Raw genomic sequence first — 15,147 nt, 5'->3', positions numbered from 1 at the left:
GCTGTGCAGGTGGTGCAGTTGATAGAGGGCTTAATGCTGTGTGTTGAGGCTGAGGGTGTTTTTCAGTCTGGTATGTGGTCTATTTTTTACAAACACACACACATACATTGTTTCACAAGATTTTGATTATCTCTACAGTAGTAAAACTGAGCTGAATGCAAACTACATGGAAACTGTGTAACATGGGGTGTAACAAGCTATAGACATTTTGTTGTCTGCCTCCCCGTGTTGAGAGAAGGTATTTTGTTATGTATTTGACTTTTAAATCTCCCCCAAAAAAAAAAAAAAAAAAAGCAGTCCTACAAATAGCCGCTCAAGACTCCTTTTGTAACCTAAAATAAACCTCCCCTGGATGTTCTCGTTTGACGCATGCCTGCGAGAGACCACAAGACACAGCGCTCAACTGGGCGTGTGGACAGCTCCTGTCCATTAGGATTATTCAAATCGGAGGTTAGTTGGGGTAAGGTGTTTTTCAAAACAAGAAATGACTTCGCAAGAGGGCCCTGCTCTCAGAGTGGCCGATCGATGGCGCTAATTGCACACCACTGCAATGTAAAGATAATGTTTCCTTTTTGGAAAAAAAAATAAATGACTTCGCTAGAGGGTCCTGCTCTCAGAGTGGCCGATCGATGGCGCTAATTGCACACCACTGCAATGTAAAGATAACGTTTGGATCATTTGAAATGCATCTATTGGTGTGGTGCATTTAAAAGTGTAGGTATATGTTGATCTATGGAAGATGGATGTGTGCTAAAGGGCTGGCTATGGTTGTGGAGGTTCACCCTGCTGACCTTGTGTGGCAGTGTCCAATAACAGGAACCGAAGCTGGGGAGAGGGCAGGACACGCGTCCCCTGGTTTTGCTCTGAGTTATGCAGACTTTGAGAATGCCCTTTGATCCGTTAACATGCCTTTCAGCATAGGGGACACACACTCACACACACACACACACACTTTCTCCTGGCGAGCACTGCACCGCCCTTATCAGACGCTTCAGTGGCAGTTTTAAAAAGCGTTTGATTTTGGAAGGTGCAAACACATCTGTGCACTCACAGGCATTTCACATCCTCGTCACCTTAGCAGCATTTGAAGTGAGTGACCTTGGAGGTATATTTCAAGCTTATCCAGCCTTTTTTTTCATTCCTTTCCTTCATCCCCCTCTTTTTTCCCCTCCATCTCATTTGCCTTTCTTCTCCTCTTCCCTCTTTATTGGCTCTTTCTTTCTCACAGACAGTTTCCTTCTTCTGTCCAGTCTGCCTGTGATTGCTCTCTGATATTCATTCATGTTTCCTCTTTCTCTCTGCTCTTCTCTTCACCCCTCTCTCATACTGTCCTCCTCTCTCTTCTCTCTGTTTTTCCAACTTCCTCTTTCCTCTTAACCCTCATTAAACCGTGAAAGACCAACTGATTACCTTTGGGTTGCTCATTAGATTACATACACAAATCAACTTGTGGGCAATGTAGTGTTAAATGTTTTTTTTTTTAATATATTTTTATATATATACATATAAACGGTATATATTGTACATGCTGTACCAGGATGTTTAGAAGGACATTCAAATATACAGTATGTTAAAATAACAAAATACAGACATAGAATAATTGAAAAATGAAACATAAATGCTGGTAAAAATGAAAAGCTGATGGATGTCTTTTTTTTTTTCTCCTCTGTCTGTCGTCATCTCTGTGTCCTGCTCAGGTACCTGCTGTGTCTGCAGCTGCGACAGGACATTGCGTCGGGCCGGCTGCCGTGCTCGTTTGTGACGCACGCGCTGCTGGGCTCCTACACACTGCAGGCCGAGCTGGGCGACCACGACCCCGACGAGCACCGCACCGACTACACCAGCGACTTCCAGTTCGCCCCCAACCAGACCCGTGAGATGGAGGAGAAGGTGGTGGAGCTGCACAAGTCCCACAGGTCAGCAGAGGGCTCTGCCCTGAAGGGATGGGAGGTTCCAGGGGCCCAAAGGAATTGGTTCTGAAGGGACAGGAGGTTCAGGGGGCCTGCAGTGATTGGTTCTGAGGGGACCGAAGAGAGAATTAATGGTGTATATGGGGTTAAGAGGACAGAGGTGATCCTGCACTCAAAAGAAAGGGGCTTTATTTCATTTCATCATTCCTAGAGAAGTTCTGTGTGGTGATGCATAATACAGTGTGGAATATAATGCACACAGTAGGCAGTGTGATGGTGCATCGGCTGTGCTTAGCAGGAAGAGGGTGGGGTTAATCTGTGCTTATTCCACTGCTTGGTTGAATTTCCTGTTGCGTTCTTTAGAACGTATATTTATACGCATGTTATTTGCACTCCTATGAAGTAGCTCCAGGTTTTTGGCCATATCACACTTGTATTTTAATTTGCCAAACTCATTGTGAAGTCTAAATGCACGGTCTTGTTGCATCAGAGCTGTAAAATCAGAAAGAAAGAAAAAAATCTGAAAAAAAAAACTGTAAAAACATACGTAAACATACGTATACTGTAAGAACATAGCAACATTGTAGCATATGAAGAAAGTGACTTTTAGCTATTTACATGGCAGTAGGCGAAGAAAAATGGCAAAGGTTCATCAGAATCCTGGGATATGCCCGCTTGACAACGAGACAGATGAAACTAACAAGGTGCTAATCCCATTGCTTTGGGCCTTTTTTATCCACCCACGCCCCTGTGCCTCATCCAGCGCTCTATTTTTGTTTAAATCTGTTGATTTCTGTTGTCTGTTGTCTGTAACCTTGCTCCCTGATTCTCTTGCTCTTTTGTTTTCCCCTAGTGTGCTGTCTTTTTTTATTATGCGTTTTAACATCCTCGGCGTGTCCTTTCTTTCTCTCTCTCTCTTTCTCTCTCTCTCTCTCTCTCTCTCTCTCTCTCTCTCTCTTTCTCTCTCTCTCTCTTTCTCTCTCTCTCTCTCTCTCTCTCTCTCTCTCTCTCTCTCTCTCTCTCTCTCTCTCTCTCTCTCTCTCTCTCTCTCTCTCTCTCTCTCTCTCTCTCTCAGAGGGATGACTCCGGCTCAAGCAGACAGTCAGTTCCTTGAAAACGCCAAGAAGCTGTCCATGTTCGGCGTGGATCTGCACCATGCTAAGGTATAGTGGCTAAGCATCCAGTGACCAGACAGACAAGACACTTTATATACGTTTAATATAACAGATTATTTCTATTCAGTTTGGATGGACACACCATAAGGTTCTAGCAAGAGTGAAGTCTTTCCTGTCCTTGATAAAACACTTTGTGGTTGTTGTATTGGAGCTGCAGGTGCTCTGCTGGTCGTGTGCCCGGTTCTGCAGTTTCTTTTTTTTTTTTTTTTGTCGTGATCAACTGTTTCACAAATGGGGTGGGGTAAAAAGAGTGGTAATCAAAAGATAAAAAATACAAAATGCTAAAGATTTTTATATATATTTTACACAACATATATTTTCATATTCATATATTTTACACAACAAAGCAACTTATTGCACAGGGGGTATGAGATATTTGACCCTACATATTAATGCCTCCCATTTTTGTAGGGTGGATACCTTGGCTTTGTTCAGCCGGGCAGTATGGTATTCTAAATGTACAATGTCATCCAAATAGCTTATCCAAAAACGCTTCAATGGTATTGGAGGGTTGATCCATAACTGTAAAACAATGCCGTGAAACCTGCCATCAGCAGGCTGTTTCTTCAGGCTAATGATCGGATTAAATGTGGTAAACATTTTTTACTTTCCCTTGGGATGAATAAAGTACCTGCTCAACTATTCCCTCCTCCGGCGACAGCCCAGTTTTCAAAGAACACTTTCCCTTTTCCCTTTGGCCTTTTGACATGCTTCAGCAAGAAAATGTTTTTGGCTTTCAGTCAAAATCCACTGTCAGATTTGTAGTGTGTTGTTCTAATCCAGTGTCTAGAGGACATGATTGATTTTTGATTTAATGTACCTATGGCCACACAGACACACACAGACACACACAGAGAGAAAGAGAGAGAGAAACTAATACACAGCATGCAAAACAGGGATACATAGCATGCCAATCGAGTTCTGAGCTCCCATGTTGAATCCAGCTCTTGCCAGAGGTCTCTGGTGCTGCTGGTATGGGTGCTGAGGAGAGGAGGGTCTGCTGGGGGTCTGGAGGAGGACTGGGGGGGGGGGGGTCCGCAGGAGGCTCTCGTTTCATATGACTCGCTGTCGGGGAGAGTGGAGGAGTCTGGGAAGGGGTGAGATGAAGGTGGGGGTCACAGAGGAAAAACAAAAAGAGCACGATTGTGTCTAAGGAGGAAGGGGGGCGGTGCAGCAGAACATGGCTGCCTCCATCAGCTGTGTAAACATTCATGGCTGCGCAGACCTGTAGGGCTGGCTGGAAGAATGGCTGGCATGGGAAATCATGCAGAGAATGTTCTCTCTCTCTTTCTATTTCTCTCAATTCTCTGTTCTTTCTCTTTTTTGATCATGTCTTTCTCTCTCCCTCTCCTCTTCTAGCTGAATCTCAGATCTGTTTTCAGGCACATTCTAGAACTCGGTGGGGTTTGTTTTTGCTGCCACTCATGATGCCTTTCTAAAAAAACTCTGGAAAATCTGCTCTGCTTTTTAAAAAAAAAAATAAACCCATCAGAGACTCCTTTTTTTTTAATAGTCCTACCATATCAGAGAGACACCCAGGCCCAGCAGCACAGCCTGCAGCCGCCCTGCCAGGCCTGTCCGGTCCCATTTGGTCCTCATGCAGACCCATGAGCCAATGCACCACGAGCTGACCCTGATAGTCTGACAGGCTATTTTTGGAGCCCCACGCTGCGTGGCGTAATTAGCCCTAGACGCTAACGCCTGGCCGGGCACGAGTTGAGCCAAGGGCAGAGCTGCTGCAGCCAGCCAGCCACCCACACATCAATCTAGCTGCACATTAATGCTAAAAGCTAACAAGGGTACCAGAGAACCACGGACTGCTGAACAGGCTCCAGATCAGCCCCAGAGACGAGCCCTCTGGAGAGGGAACGGACCGTCGGGTGGGCGGGCGCTTCCCTTCCAGCCCCCCTCAGAGCGACATCAGCCCTCAGGCCACCCGAAAGTTCACCCCACCCCAGCGTCTAATAGTCTCCTCTTAGCTGTCATATCCATCAGCATGCGATTTATTGGGCCTGTTTGGTTTTCACCGTCCTTTACAGCACACAAATCGATAGGGGCAGTCAACAACACAGAGCAGCCCTTGCAAGAAAGGCATCATCAGTAGTGGGCCATAGATCTCGAATAACCCTGTTAACGTTGAGTAATTGGGTTAAATGTAAATGATGGCTGTATCAGATGCTAATCAATGCTAATCCTCAAGCTGCAAATGAAGGAGTGGAACATCTGAGTGGAGGAAGAACAGATGATAAAAGAAAGATTAGGCTGTCAGATGGTGCACCATCTGACTGACTTGGTTCTGTGTTTTCTTCCTGACTTTCTACCCCTTTCCCTCTCTCTCTTTCTTTCTTTCTTTCTTTCTTTCTTTCTTTCTTTCTTTCTCTTTCTTTCTTTCTTTCTTTCTTTCTTTCTTTTCTTTCTTTCTCTCTTTCTTTCTTTCTTTCTTTCTTTCTCTCTCTCTCTCTCCCTCCTTCCCTCCCTCCCCGACGCCACAGGACTCTGAGGGGGTGGACATCATGTTGGGGGTGTGTGCCAATGGGCTGCTCATCTACAAAGACCGACTGCGGATAAACCGCTTCGCCTGGCCCAAGATCCTCAAGATCTCCTACAAGCGCAGCAACTTCTACATCAAAATCCGGCCGGGAGAGGTAAACATCCCCCCCACCCACACACACACACACACTCAAACTGTCACGCTCAAGCTGTCAGCCTTGGGCCAAATTACATCTGTACACACACACACACACACACACACACACACACACACACACACACACACACACACAGAGAGGGAATGCACATAAAAACATAAAACAAGCTAATTTCAAAGCTTTTATAGCTGTCAATTATGACTACTATTACTGGGCTAATTCCTTCCATGCAGTGTGTGTTTGGGCCGGGTGGTTAGCGGGTTCTAGAGGGTATGGTCGGACAGTGGCACCGCGCCAGATCCCCAGAGGGCCGCCAACTCTTCCTGCACACAGATGGAAAAGCTAAGATTCCTCCTGTGGCCCCCGCCCTGGCCCTTGCAGGGCCCTAAAAGGCCCACAGACACACAGACACCCTCACATGAGGCTGCCAGCTCATTCTTCCAGCATATGGTTCCTAGCTTAGCCATTGTGTCATGCTCATTGGGGCTTTTTGTTGATTTTTTTTATTTTTTTTATTTCTTTTAGTCTTCTCTTTTTTTTCCTCATTCTTTTTGCTTTTAATATTTGTATTTGTTTTCAGATTTGGTTTTGGTTACTGTGTTTTGAAATACTGCGTAGTCTTCGTCTTTTTTTTTGTCTTTCTTTCTTTGCCATTGTTTCTTCTGTCTCTGTTTCTTTCTTTCCATCTCTAAACTTATCTTCCATCATCATCATCATCATCATCATCATCTTCTCTGCTTTTTTTAGACGGAGCAGTTTGAGAGCACAGTCGGCTTCAAGCTGCCCAATCACCGCGCCGCCAAGAAGTTATGGAAGGTCTGCGTGGAGCACCACACCTTCTTCAGGTACCCTGCCTCGCACCTCTCCCCACAGTCAGCCCCAGCCCCCCAATATGGGCATGCATAGCCACGGTCAACTCCTGCATGTACCCATCACTCTGAGTTTTTGAACTCTCCTCAGCAGCCATGTAATGTCGTGTAATAGTGTGTACATATTGTGTGTGTGTGTGTGTGTGTGTGTGTCTGATGGCGGGAGAGGTTATATTGTAGCCACCTCCCCTTTTCTTTAGCTTCTGAGTCCAGCTTTCTGTTTTTCCCCTTTTCTGGCTCTTGCCTTTGATTTACTGAAGTGTGTAATTGGCTGTGGTCTCGGGGGGAGTCGCCATGCTCCGGATCTTTCCGGCCCCAACCAAAAATGGGCCGCACGCAGGTCGATCAGAGAACCCCTGTCGTGCCTTTATTTAACCAGGCAGCTTCAGGAACGGCTAAAAAAGGCCCCGGCACAGTCGAGTCGGTCAGGATGTGCCTGTCCAGTGCCGTAACTGGTCAGCGACAGACGTTATGTGGCGTGGCGGAGGAAAGGAAACGAGTGAGCGTCTCCATGCAATGACCCTTAGGAATGAGCAAACATTTAATATCCTACAGGAAAGGTGAATCCTCAGAGAGACTGGGTGGAGGGTGGATCCCTCTCTTATTCTCCTGTAGCCAGCCCCCCCTCACTTCATTAAGTCTCTTTCCATCCCTCTCTCTGTCTCTGTCACACTTTCTTTCTTTCTTTCTTTCTTTCTTTCTTTCTTTCTTTCTCTTTATTGCTGTCTGTCACAGCACCTATGTCTGGCTTTTCTCTCCTTCCTTGTCTGTTTTTCTCTTTCTCTATTGTTCCGTCTCTCACCGTCCTTGTCCATATCTCGGCACTCTTTATCTCCATTCCTCTGTCTTTATTTTCTTTCACTTTGTTCTTTCACTCTTTACCCCTTTCTTTCCTTTTTCCTCCTTTTTATTGTTTTATTTAGTTTTCTCTCCTACTCGGTGTCCTCTCTCTAAACGCTGGCTTCTCCTCCTGCCCTTTGGCTGCCCGGTGAGGGGATATTTCCTGATGTCATGAGATGGCTGTGGAACTCTCTCTCGCTCTCCCTCTCTCTCGCTCTCCCTCTCTCTCGCTCTCCCTCTCTCTCGCTCTCTCTCTTCCTCTCTCGCTCGCTGGCGTTTCCCCAATCATTCCCCAAATTGGCTGCTGGCTCCGATAATGAAGAGCACCTGGCGGCCCTGGCCAAACCCAACCTGTCAACTCCGTCAGCGCTAGAAGTTGGAGCCGTCCACGGCCCAAATAGGAACCAGATTTGCAGTCGGAGAGGTGGAGATGATCGTGGCTGTTGTAATCACGGCCCGCGTGTTGTTTTTGGCACACATGCCAATAGGGGCGCTGCAACCCTGGCGAACACTAGCGGGGAGAGAGTGCTCCCTCGACCTGACTGCTAAGAATTAGCGCCTGCACGTTTCCTCCCAATTTTCCCCTTTCTGTCTTCATTTGCTGTTTTCCTTTTGCTTTGTTTTCCCTTTGCTTGCGTCTTCAGCTCTGTTTACCACATTCTTCCTCTCTTTTTTTTTCCCTCCATTCTTTCTCTCTCTCTCTCTTTCTTTCTTTCTCGCTTGCTCGCTCGCTCTTTCACACACACACTGTGTCTGTTCACCTCCTCGGCCTTGTTTTCTTTCTTCATAACAGTCATCAGGCCTCATTTGCTTCTCCTCCTCTCTGAAGTGCCCTCTTCTGTCCTTTTTTGGTCTCGCTGTTTGTCTCTCTTGCTCACTGTATCTTACACTCGGAGTCGACCACACACACACACGCACACACACACACACACACACACACACACCACACGCTGTGGAAACTGAATGACTCTCCTTGAACAGTCATGGCTGAGTGAGAGTAGCTGATCCCACCCCCACCCACCCCTCGCCCCCTCCTTTCTTCCTCTCTTATTCTCCATCCCCATAGTGACCGATGGCTTTGTAATCAGTCAGGTTTGATGATGCCCGCGTGCCCGATCTCCGATGTCAGTGCTGGCTGGCAATGTGAGAGCAGAGGCGGTTCATGTCACTTCCTGTCTAGCCGAGTGCATGTGGGTTAGTGATGGGATTCACAGATGTGTACACACACACACACACACACACACACACACACACAACACAAAACCAGCACTGGACACTGGACTATCAAGGCCATGTTCACAGGTCAGTGCATGCATGAACAGATAAGCAGGCTCTTACTCACCCATATGTATCTCTCACATTCACGTACACAGGTATGTCTCTGCATACCTACACATAGGCCTGTACATATCCATACATATGCATGCACAAAGCCCATGCAACCGCACGTCCTTTTAGAAATGGGCCTCCCTTTGTGTGTTAGAATCTGATACTGTAGAAATATGATGCATGCCACAGAGGGGAGTCCAGATGTCGTGTGTGTGTGTGTGTATATGTATGCGCGCACGTGGCGCGCACGTGTGTGTGTGTGCGTGCGTGCATGCGTGCGCAAGCAGCCTCTACGCCCCGCTGGGCTGTTGATAGCGGAGGTCTGTCGCTATGGGAGATTAAAGATAGGGGCAGGGGACCCCCCCCCCTCCGCCCCCTTCTTTTGTCTCCTGATGATATCTGGACCCAAACACAGCTGTCGCAGGGAGTAGTTGTGTGGGTCAGGGAACGGGAACAGGGAGGAAAACCGAGACCACTGGTGACTCACCGGTCTGCCGATGAAACAGAATGACCGATAGGCAGAAACGTGCAACAGAACATTTCACAGTAAACAACAATGTTTACAGAGCAGAAAGGAAGAACATTTATATCAGCTAGACGTGCTAGCACTGGAGGTTTTGCCTAGCTGACTGACCTGTGATCATGTCATGTTATATACTTGATTTATACACACACACACACACACACACACACACACACACACACACACACACACACACACACACACACACACACACACACACACACGCTCTCACCATAAATCCATGTTTTTTCAATGGCCATACTCCGTTGTCTGACAGGAGAGCTGTTGTTTCTCCGGTAGGGACACTTAGAATCGAAGAATTTCCCCTGCCCTCGCTGAGTTGGGAATATAAACCAGAGATTGCATTCCCCTCTTACTTTTTCTACCCACAGGTTTTCTTTGGAAGCACCCGTTGCCAAAACCTAGTTCCCCAACTAACCCCCCCCTTTACAGAGCCTTTTTAAATTGATCCATTCACAGCACTCACTTGTGCGGTAATATAAAGCTGTCCCTCCACCTTCCCAGGGTGAAGTTAAAAAGTTTAGCGGTTCCCTCGTCTGCCCTGGCTTTGAACCCTTGAGCCCCATTATCTAAACCAGTGGAGGGAACTCTGTTCCTCTCTTAATCGGCCTCTGTGTGGCTGCTGGCTGGCTGGCTGGCTGGCTGGCTGACTGCTGCGCTTGTTCCTGCCCGTACAGGTTGATGACCCCTGAGCAGCCCACCAAGGCCAAGTTCCTCACGCTGGGCTCCAAGTTCCGCTACAGCGGACGCACCCAGGCCCAGACGAGACAGGCCAGCTCGCTCATCGACCGGCCCGCGCCTTACTTCCAACGCACCTCCAGCAAGCGCATCTCCCGGAGCTTGGACGGAGGTAAGAAAGCTGAAGTGTGTGTCTGTGTGTGTGTGTTTTGGAGGGCGGGGTGGTTGTGTCTGTCAGGATCAGACTTGGCTTACTGTCAGAGAGATTGTACTTGTTCAATAGAAAGAAGTACCATTGTTTATACATACTTCCTGAATGTAAAGCTTCTTTCTTAGCCAAAAGGCTCAGCCTTTTTTGTTTTGTTTTTGGAGCTTGATCTGTAAAATTGTTGTGGATGTGGGTGATTTTGAGTAGAGTTTGAGTAGTTTTCCAAAAAGGATTTCTGTCAAGATTGCTGGAGTGTGTGTGTGTGAGGGAGATTTGTCCAGATCTGCCCCCAGTTTGCCCAGATCTGCCCCCAGTTTGCCCTCGGCCCCCCAGATCTGCCCCAGTTTGCCCAGATCTGCCCCAGTTTGCCCAGATCTGCCCCAGTTTGCCCAGATCTGCCCCAGTTTGCCCAGATCTGCCCCAGTTTGCCCAGATCTGCCCCAGTTTGCCCAGATCTGCCCCAGTTTGCCCAGATCTGCCCCAGTTTGCCCAGATCTGCCCCAGTTTGCCCAGATCTGCCCCAGTTTGCCCAGATCTGCCCCAGTTTGCCCAGATCTGCCCCAGTTTGCCCAGATCTGCCCCAGTTTGCCCAGATCTGCCCCAGTTTGCCCAGATCTGCCCCAGTTTGCCCAGATCTGCCCCAGTTTGCCCAGATCTGCCCCAGTTTGCCCAGATCTGCCCCAGTTTGCCCAGATCTGCCCCAGTTTGCCCAGATCTGCCCCAGTTTGCCCAGATCTGCCCCAGTTTGCCCAGATCTGCCCCAGTTTGCCCAGATCTGCCCCAGTTTGCCCAGATCTGCCCCAGTTTGCCCAGATCTGCCCCAGTTTGCCCAGATCTGCCCCAGTTTGCCCAGATCTGCCCCAGTTTGCCCAGATCTGCCCCAGTTTGCCCAGATCTGCCCCAGTTTGCCCAGATCTGCCCCAGTTTGCCCAGATCTGCCCCAGTTTGCCCAGATCTGCCCCAGTTTGCCCAGATCTGCCCCAGTTTGCCCAGATCTGCCCCAGTTTGCCCAGATCTGCCCCAGTTTGCCCAGATCTGCCCCAGTTTGCCCAGATCTGCCCCAGTTTGCCCAGATCTGCCCCAGTTTGCCCAGATCTGCCCCAGTTTGCCCAGATCTGCCCCAGTTTGCCCAGATCTGCCCCAGTTTGCCCAGATCTGCCCCAGTTTGCCCAGATCTGCCCCAGTTTGCCCAGATCTGCCCCAGTTTGCCCAGATCTGCCCCAGTTTGCCCAGATCTGCCCCAGTTTGCCCAGATCTGCCCCAGTTTGCCCAGATCTGCCCCAGTTTGCCCAGATCTGCCCCAGTTTGCCCAGATCTGCCCCAGTTTGATTTGGATTCTTAGATTTTTACAGGAATATGAAATGCTACTAAAACGGAACATTCACAAGACACCAGGTAGCTTGGAACATGACATCAGTTAATGCAAGATGAAGATTTTGCTATTTTTAAGCACAGGCATAAGTATGATAAGGATCAAACTGTTATCAGATCGGAATTTTCCTCCATCTAGTCTAAGCTGTAGTGGATGAGCTCAGGCTGGCTTAGGCACAGAGGTTCCTACAGACGACTAGAAATGTGGGTCAGGAGGACTATGTTTATTTTTTTTTTATTTATCTTGTGCTCCACTGTATTACATATAGTAAACCAAGCTGAATCTGGTATTTTACTTGTAACTTGAAAGGACACATCTGCTTGACTTGCGGAAATCATTTGAAGCCGTCGTGGGCTTTGGTTTCCCCCGTCTCTTGAAGGATCCTTGAGTGGAAGCCGCGCTGGGTCTCACTTATCGTGTCTCCTCCATTTTGGTGGTGGCCTGTACAGTGTCAGCGTTGTGCTGCGGGCTCCACATCCCATCCCTGCTTCCTGTCATAGCGGCTCCACACAGGAAGTGACCGCCGTATCTGTTTCCTCTTGCGCTGGACGCCCAGGGGATGGATCTGGTTGGGGTTCTCCTCCTGAACCAAGGAAATGTTTGTGGGGGGTGAACGTGTGTGCGTGTGTGTGTGTTCGGGAGCATGAGAACCAGAAGACAGACACACACACCGCTACCCCCCGTCCCCCATCACCATGAACTCTGAGTGATTTGTTGCCCTCGTATGGAGCCCCATGAAGACATTTCCTTTTGGAAACACTTTTCTTCCCACCACTGAAATTGATCAGTGTTTTGTTGCCATGTTTTTTCAGATGATTCCCCGCTGGAAATGACATGAGTGGAATGTGATGTAATGTGACACCCCCAGCTTCCTGTAATGTTAGTGTTCTCGTAGCGGAGGCAGCTTGGCTTGCAATGCAGAACTGGAACTTTCGCTCACGTCTCGACCACCAGTGACCACCTGCCTGTTATCCTGCCTGGTGTAGACTTGTTTAATAAGCAGGATGAATACTGTATATTCTTGCAACATCAGACGACATATTTATGGCACAGAGCCCCGGACAACGTTCTGTTCTGACGTCTGAAGTTCTGAGCAGCAGCAGATGCCTTAGTGCTCACTGCGTTGGCACTGTTCCAAGAGCAGATGTGAATTACGGCTGCGCTAAGTTGTGTGGGTCAGGACCCTCATCCATTAGAATGAACAGCCAATCAATAGGTCAGCCATCCATTCATTTACAATGAGCTGTTACATGCTGCTGTTGTCTTTCCATGTCTTTCCAGGCTACTGTACGCTTTAAATTAGCCTTGAAGCAGAATGGGCACATGAGCACGAAGCGTTGAGTTGAGCTCGGTCCTTCTGATGTGGTCCCGTTCACAATAGGCATCGAAGGAGGACGTTTGACGTCGAAAGGGGGTAATAGAAAATAGGTTTAAAGCCCTAAAGAGTGATCCGCTGTTGATGAGTGGCAAAGGAGAATCCCACTGGAACATGACAAGACCTTTTAACAGAACCGCTCAGTCATCACAGGAAAACCTGCTAACTGTGGAGCATCCGCTCCCTCCGCGGCTATTTATACTGTAGCCTTCTGTGGTACTGATTTAGTCTGGGACTCCTGATGGCTCTTAACCCGTCTTTGTACATGCTTTATACACACTGGTAGTGCCTCATCAGGGATTGGTTATGTTTGTGTGTGTGGATATAGATACATGGACTCCTCTTCTGCCACCCACACACACACACAGTCATTCCCATAGGAGGGAGTGTGTAAAGCGATGCAGTGGGTGGTAAAGTGTGATCACTTCGCACGCCGGGAGCCCAAAGCTGTGGCGAGCCGCACTACATCCGCATGTTCTCACACCAATCCCCTCTACAGCCATGCAGACGGGCCCTAAATCACCACACCACAGTCACACAGCAAGCACATTCATTTTACAAATGGCAGGCTTTTTGCAGAGCAGAGGGGCTCAGTGTGTGTGTGTGTGTGTGTGTGTGTGTGTGTGTGTGTGTGGCCATGACTGCAAACTGCATAACATGCATGGCTGACTGACAATAGCAGGGATCCAGGGGTAGCTCCTCTGCGTCTCCCATCTGGTAGTATGAATGAGGTGTGTGCGTGTGTGTTTGCACACGAGTGCTGGTGATCTGCCCCCCTCTGGTGGCCAGTATGATGTTCTGGTGTTCAGAATCCCAGCATTTAAAGTATGTGGCCCTGCACATTATTTCCTCATCATGGTCATTCTCTACATGGTTTGACAAACCTCTGACATTGTGTAAGTCCAAAAGAGCGTGAGAGAAGGGATACCAGCTTCTATCATTAATGCCCCTCTCACTCCCTCTCCCTCTCCCTCTCCCTCTCTCTCCTCCCCAGCTCCGGTGATCAGTGTGACCAGTGATGGCTCGGGCCCTCTTGGTGAGAAGGAGAATGGGCGAGACCCCGCCCTGGAGCTCTCCTCCGACTCCAAGGTGAGAGGATCGTTCACTACCCCCCTCTCTTTCTGCTTAATCTTTTCCATGATGTTACCTCCACATGTCTTGTTTTCAGTCCCCATCATTTTGACAGGAAAATCCCAGGAGTGAGCGTTCCATCCTTTTTTGTTCAAGCTGTTGTTTATCCAATTGTTTTTGTTTGTTTATTTGTTTTTTTTGTTTTGTTTTCTTGTTGTTTTGCTTTGAATTGTATTCTTAGATTGTAACTCAAAAAACCCAACCCACCCTTTTAATTTCATTCCAGTGGTACATGATGATTGGTTAATTTATCATCTTCGTTTTTTTTAATTTTTTTTATGTTTTCGGAATTGTTGTAAAATACTGCCTCATCATTTCCCGTGAACTTAAACCGCTCCCCCTTGTTGCTGCTCTTGTAAGTTGTCACCCCCACCCCCCTCTGCTTGTTTCAAGTTTCCAGTCATTAAATGTCTGTACTGTATCTCCCGACCAAAATGCCGGCCATTCATGAAGCTCCGTTTATTCTCCGAGCTCTCGTAACTGGCCCTGTTATGTGGAGCACAGGGCTGAATCCAATTAGGATGGGGGGATCTGGCCGCAGAGCACGCAGGATATGACATCGTCCTCTGTTTCGCCCCATAGTCCCTTAGCTGGCGCAGGCCGCTTAAGAGACATCGTTGACATTTGCTGGCTGTCAGAGAATGAAAGAATGCATTCAGAGTCCCTGACAATGTAGCCATGAAAGAGTGTTTTGAGCGTTATGGGCCCTTATGTAACCTGGAACGAGGGAAATGGAGAAAGAACGAGAGGTTAGTGGGGTTCGGAACATGGGGGTTGGGGCCCTGTGTCCAATAAACTCAACGAGGGAATGACTGGACTGGACCGCAGTCATGGTTCTCGGCGAGGTTGGGCCAAGCCTCGGATCACACCGGACCAGGGAAAGTGTGAGAGTATGTAGAGGGTGGGTGGGCTCTGGTGAGGGTTTTAAACAGGAGTACCAGCCAGCAGCTGTTTCCCTCCAAACGACAGGAAGGTCGAGCTCTGGGGTTTAAGGGAGTCACAGAAAGGACACTCTCCCACTGTCTGGGCCTGCTTTTCACTGAGGGTGAGCAGTGATGGCCAACAGGA

The 15,147-nt window shown here is 48.3% G+C and overlaps 1 protein-coding gene across 20 annotated transcripts in view; it reads left to right on the top strand.

Annotated features, from left to right (window-relative positions):
- epb41l2 (erythrocyte membrane protein band 4.1 like 2) overlaps positions 1–15,147 on the top strand; it is a 52,550-nt gene that overhangs the window by 18,132 nt on the left and 19,271 nt on the right. For all 20 annotated transcript variants that reach the window (XR_007194268.1, XM_048249581.1, XM_048249571.1 and 17 more), the window contains exons 5-10: positions 1,698–1,916; positions 2,986–3,073; positions 5,578–5,730; positions 6,481–6,578; positions 9,993–10,165; positions 13,943–14,037. Coding sequence is in view for 19 of the 20 variants with exons in the window: in XM_048249581.1 (XP_048105538.1) it covers positions 1,698–1,916; positions 2,986–3,073; positions 5,578–5,730; positions 6,481–6,578; positions 9,993–10,165; positions 13,943–14,037 (826 nt within the window). In the remaining variant the exon portion in view is untranslated. The remainder of the gene's footprint in view (positions 1–1,697; positions 1,917–2,985; positions 3,074–5,577; positions 5,731–6,480; positions 6,579–9,992; positions 10,166–13,942; positions 14,038–15,147) is intronic.

This window comes from Alosa alosa, chromosome 8 (assembly GCF_017589495.1).
Source record: "Alosa alosa isolate M-15738 ecotype Scorff River chromosome 8, AALO_Geno_1.1, whole genome shotgun sequence".
Classification (NCBI taxonomy): Eukaryota; Metazoa; Chordata; class Actinopteri; order Clupeiformes; family Clupeidae; genus Alosa; species Alosa alosa.
Note: the sequence above shows the minus strand (reverse complement) of the source record. Positions and strands in the feature narration are given on the sequence as shown.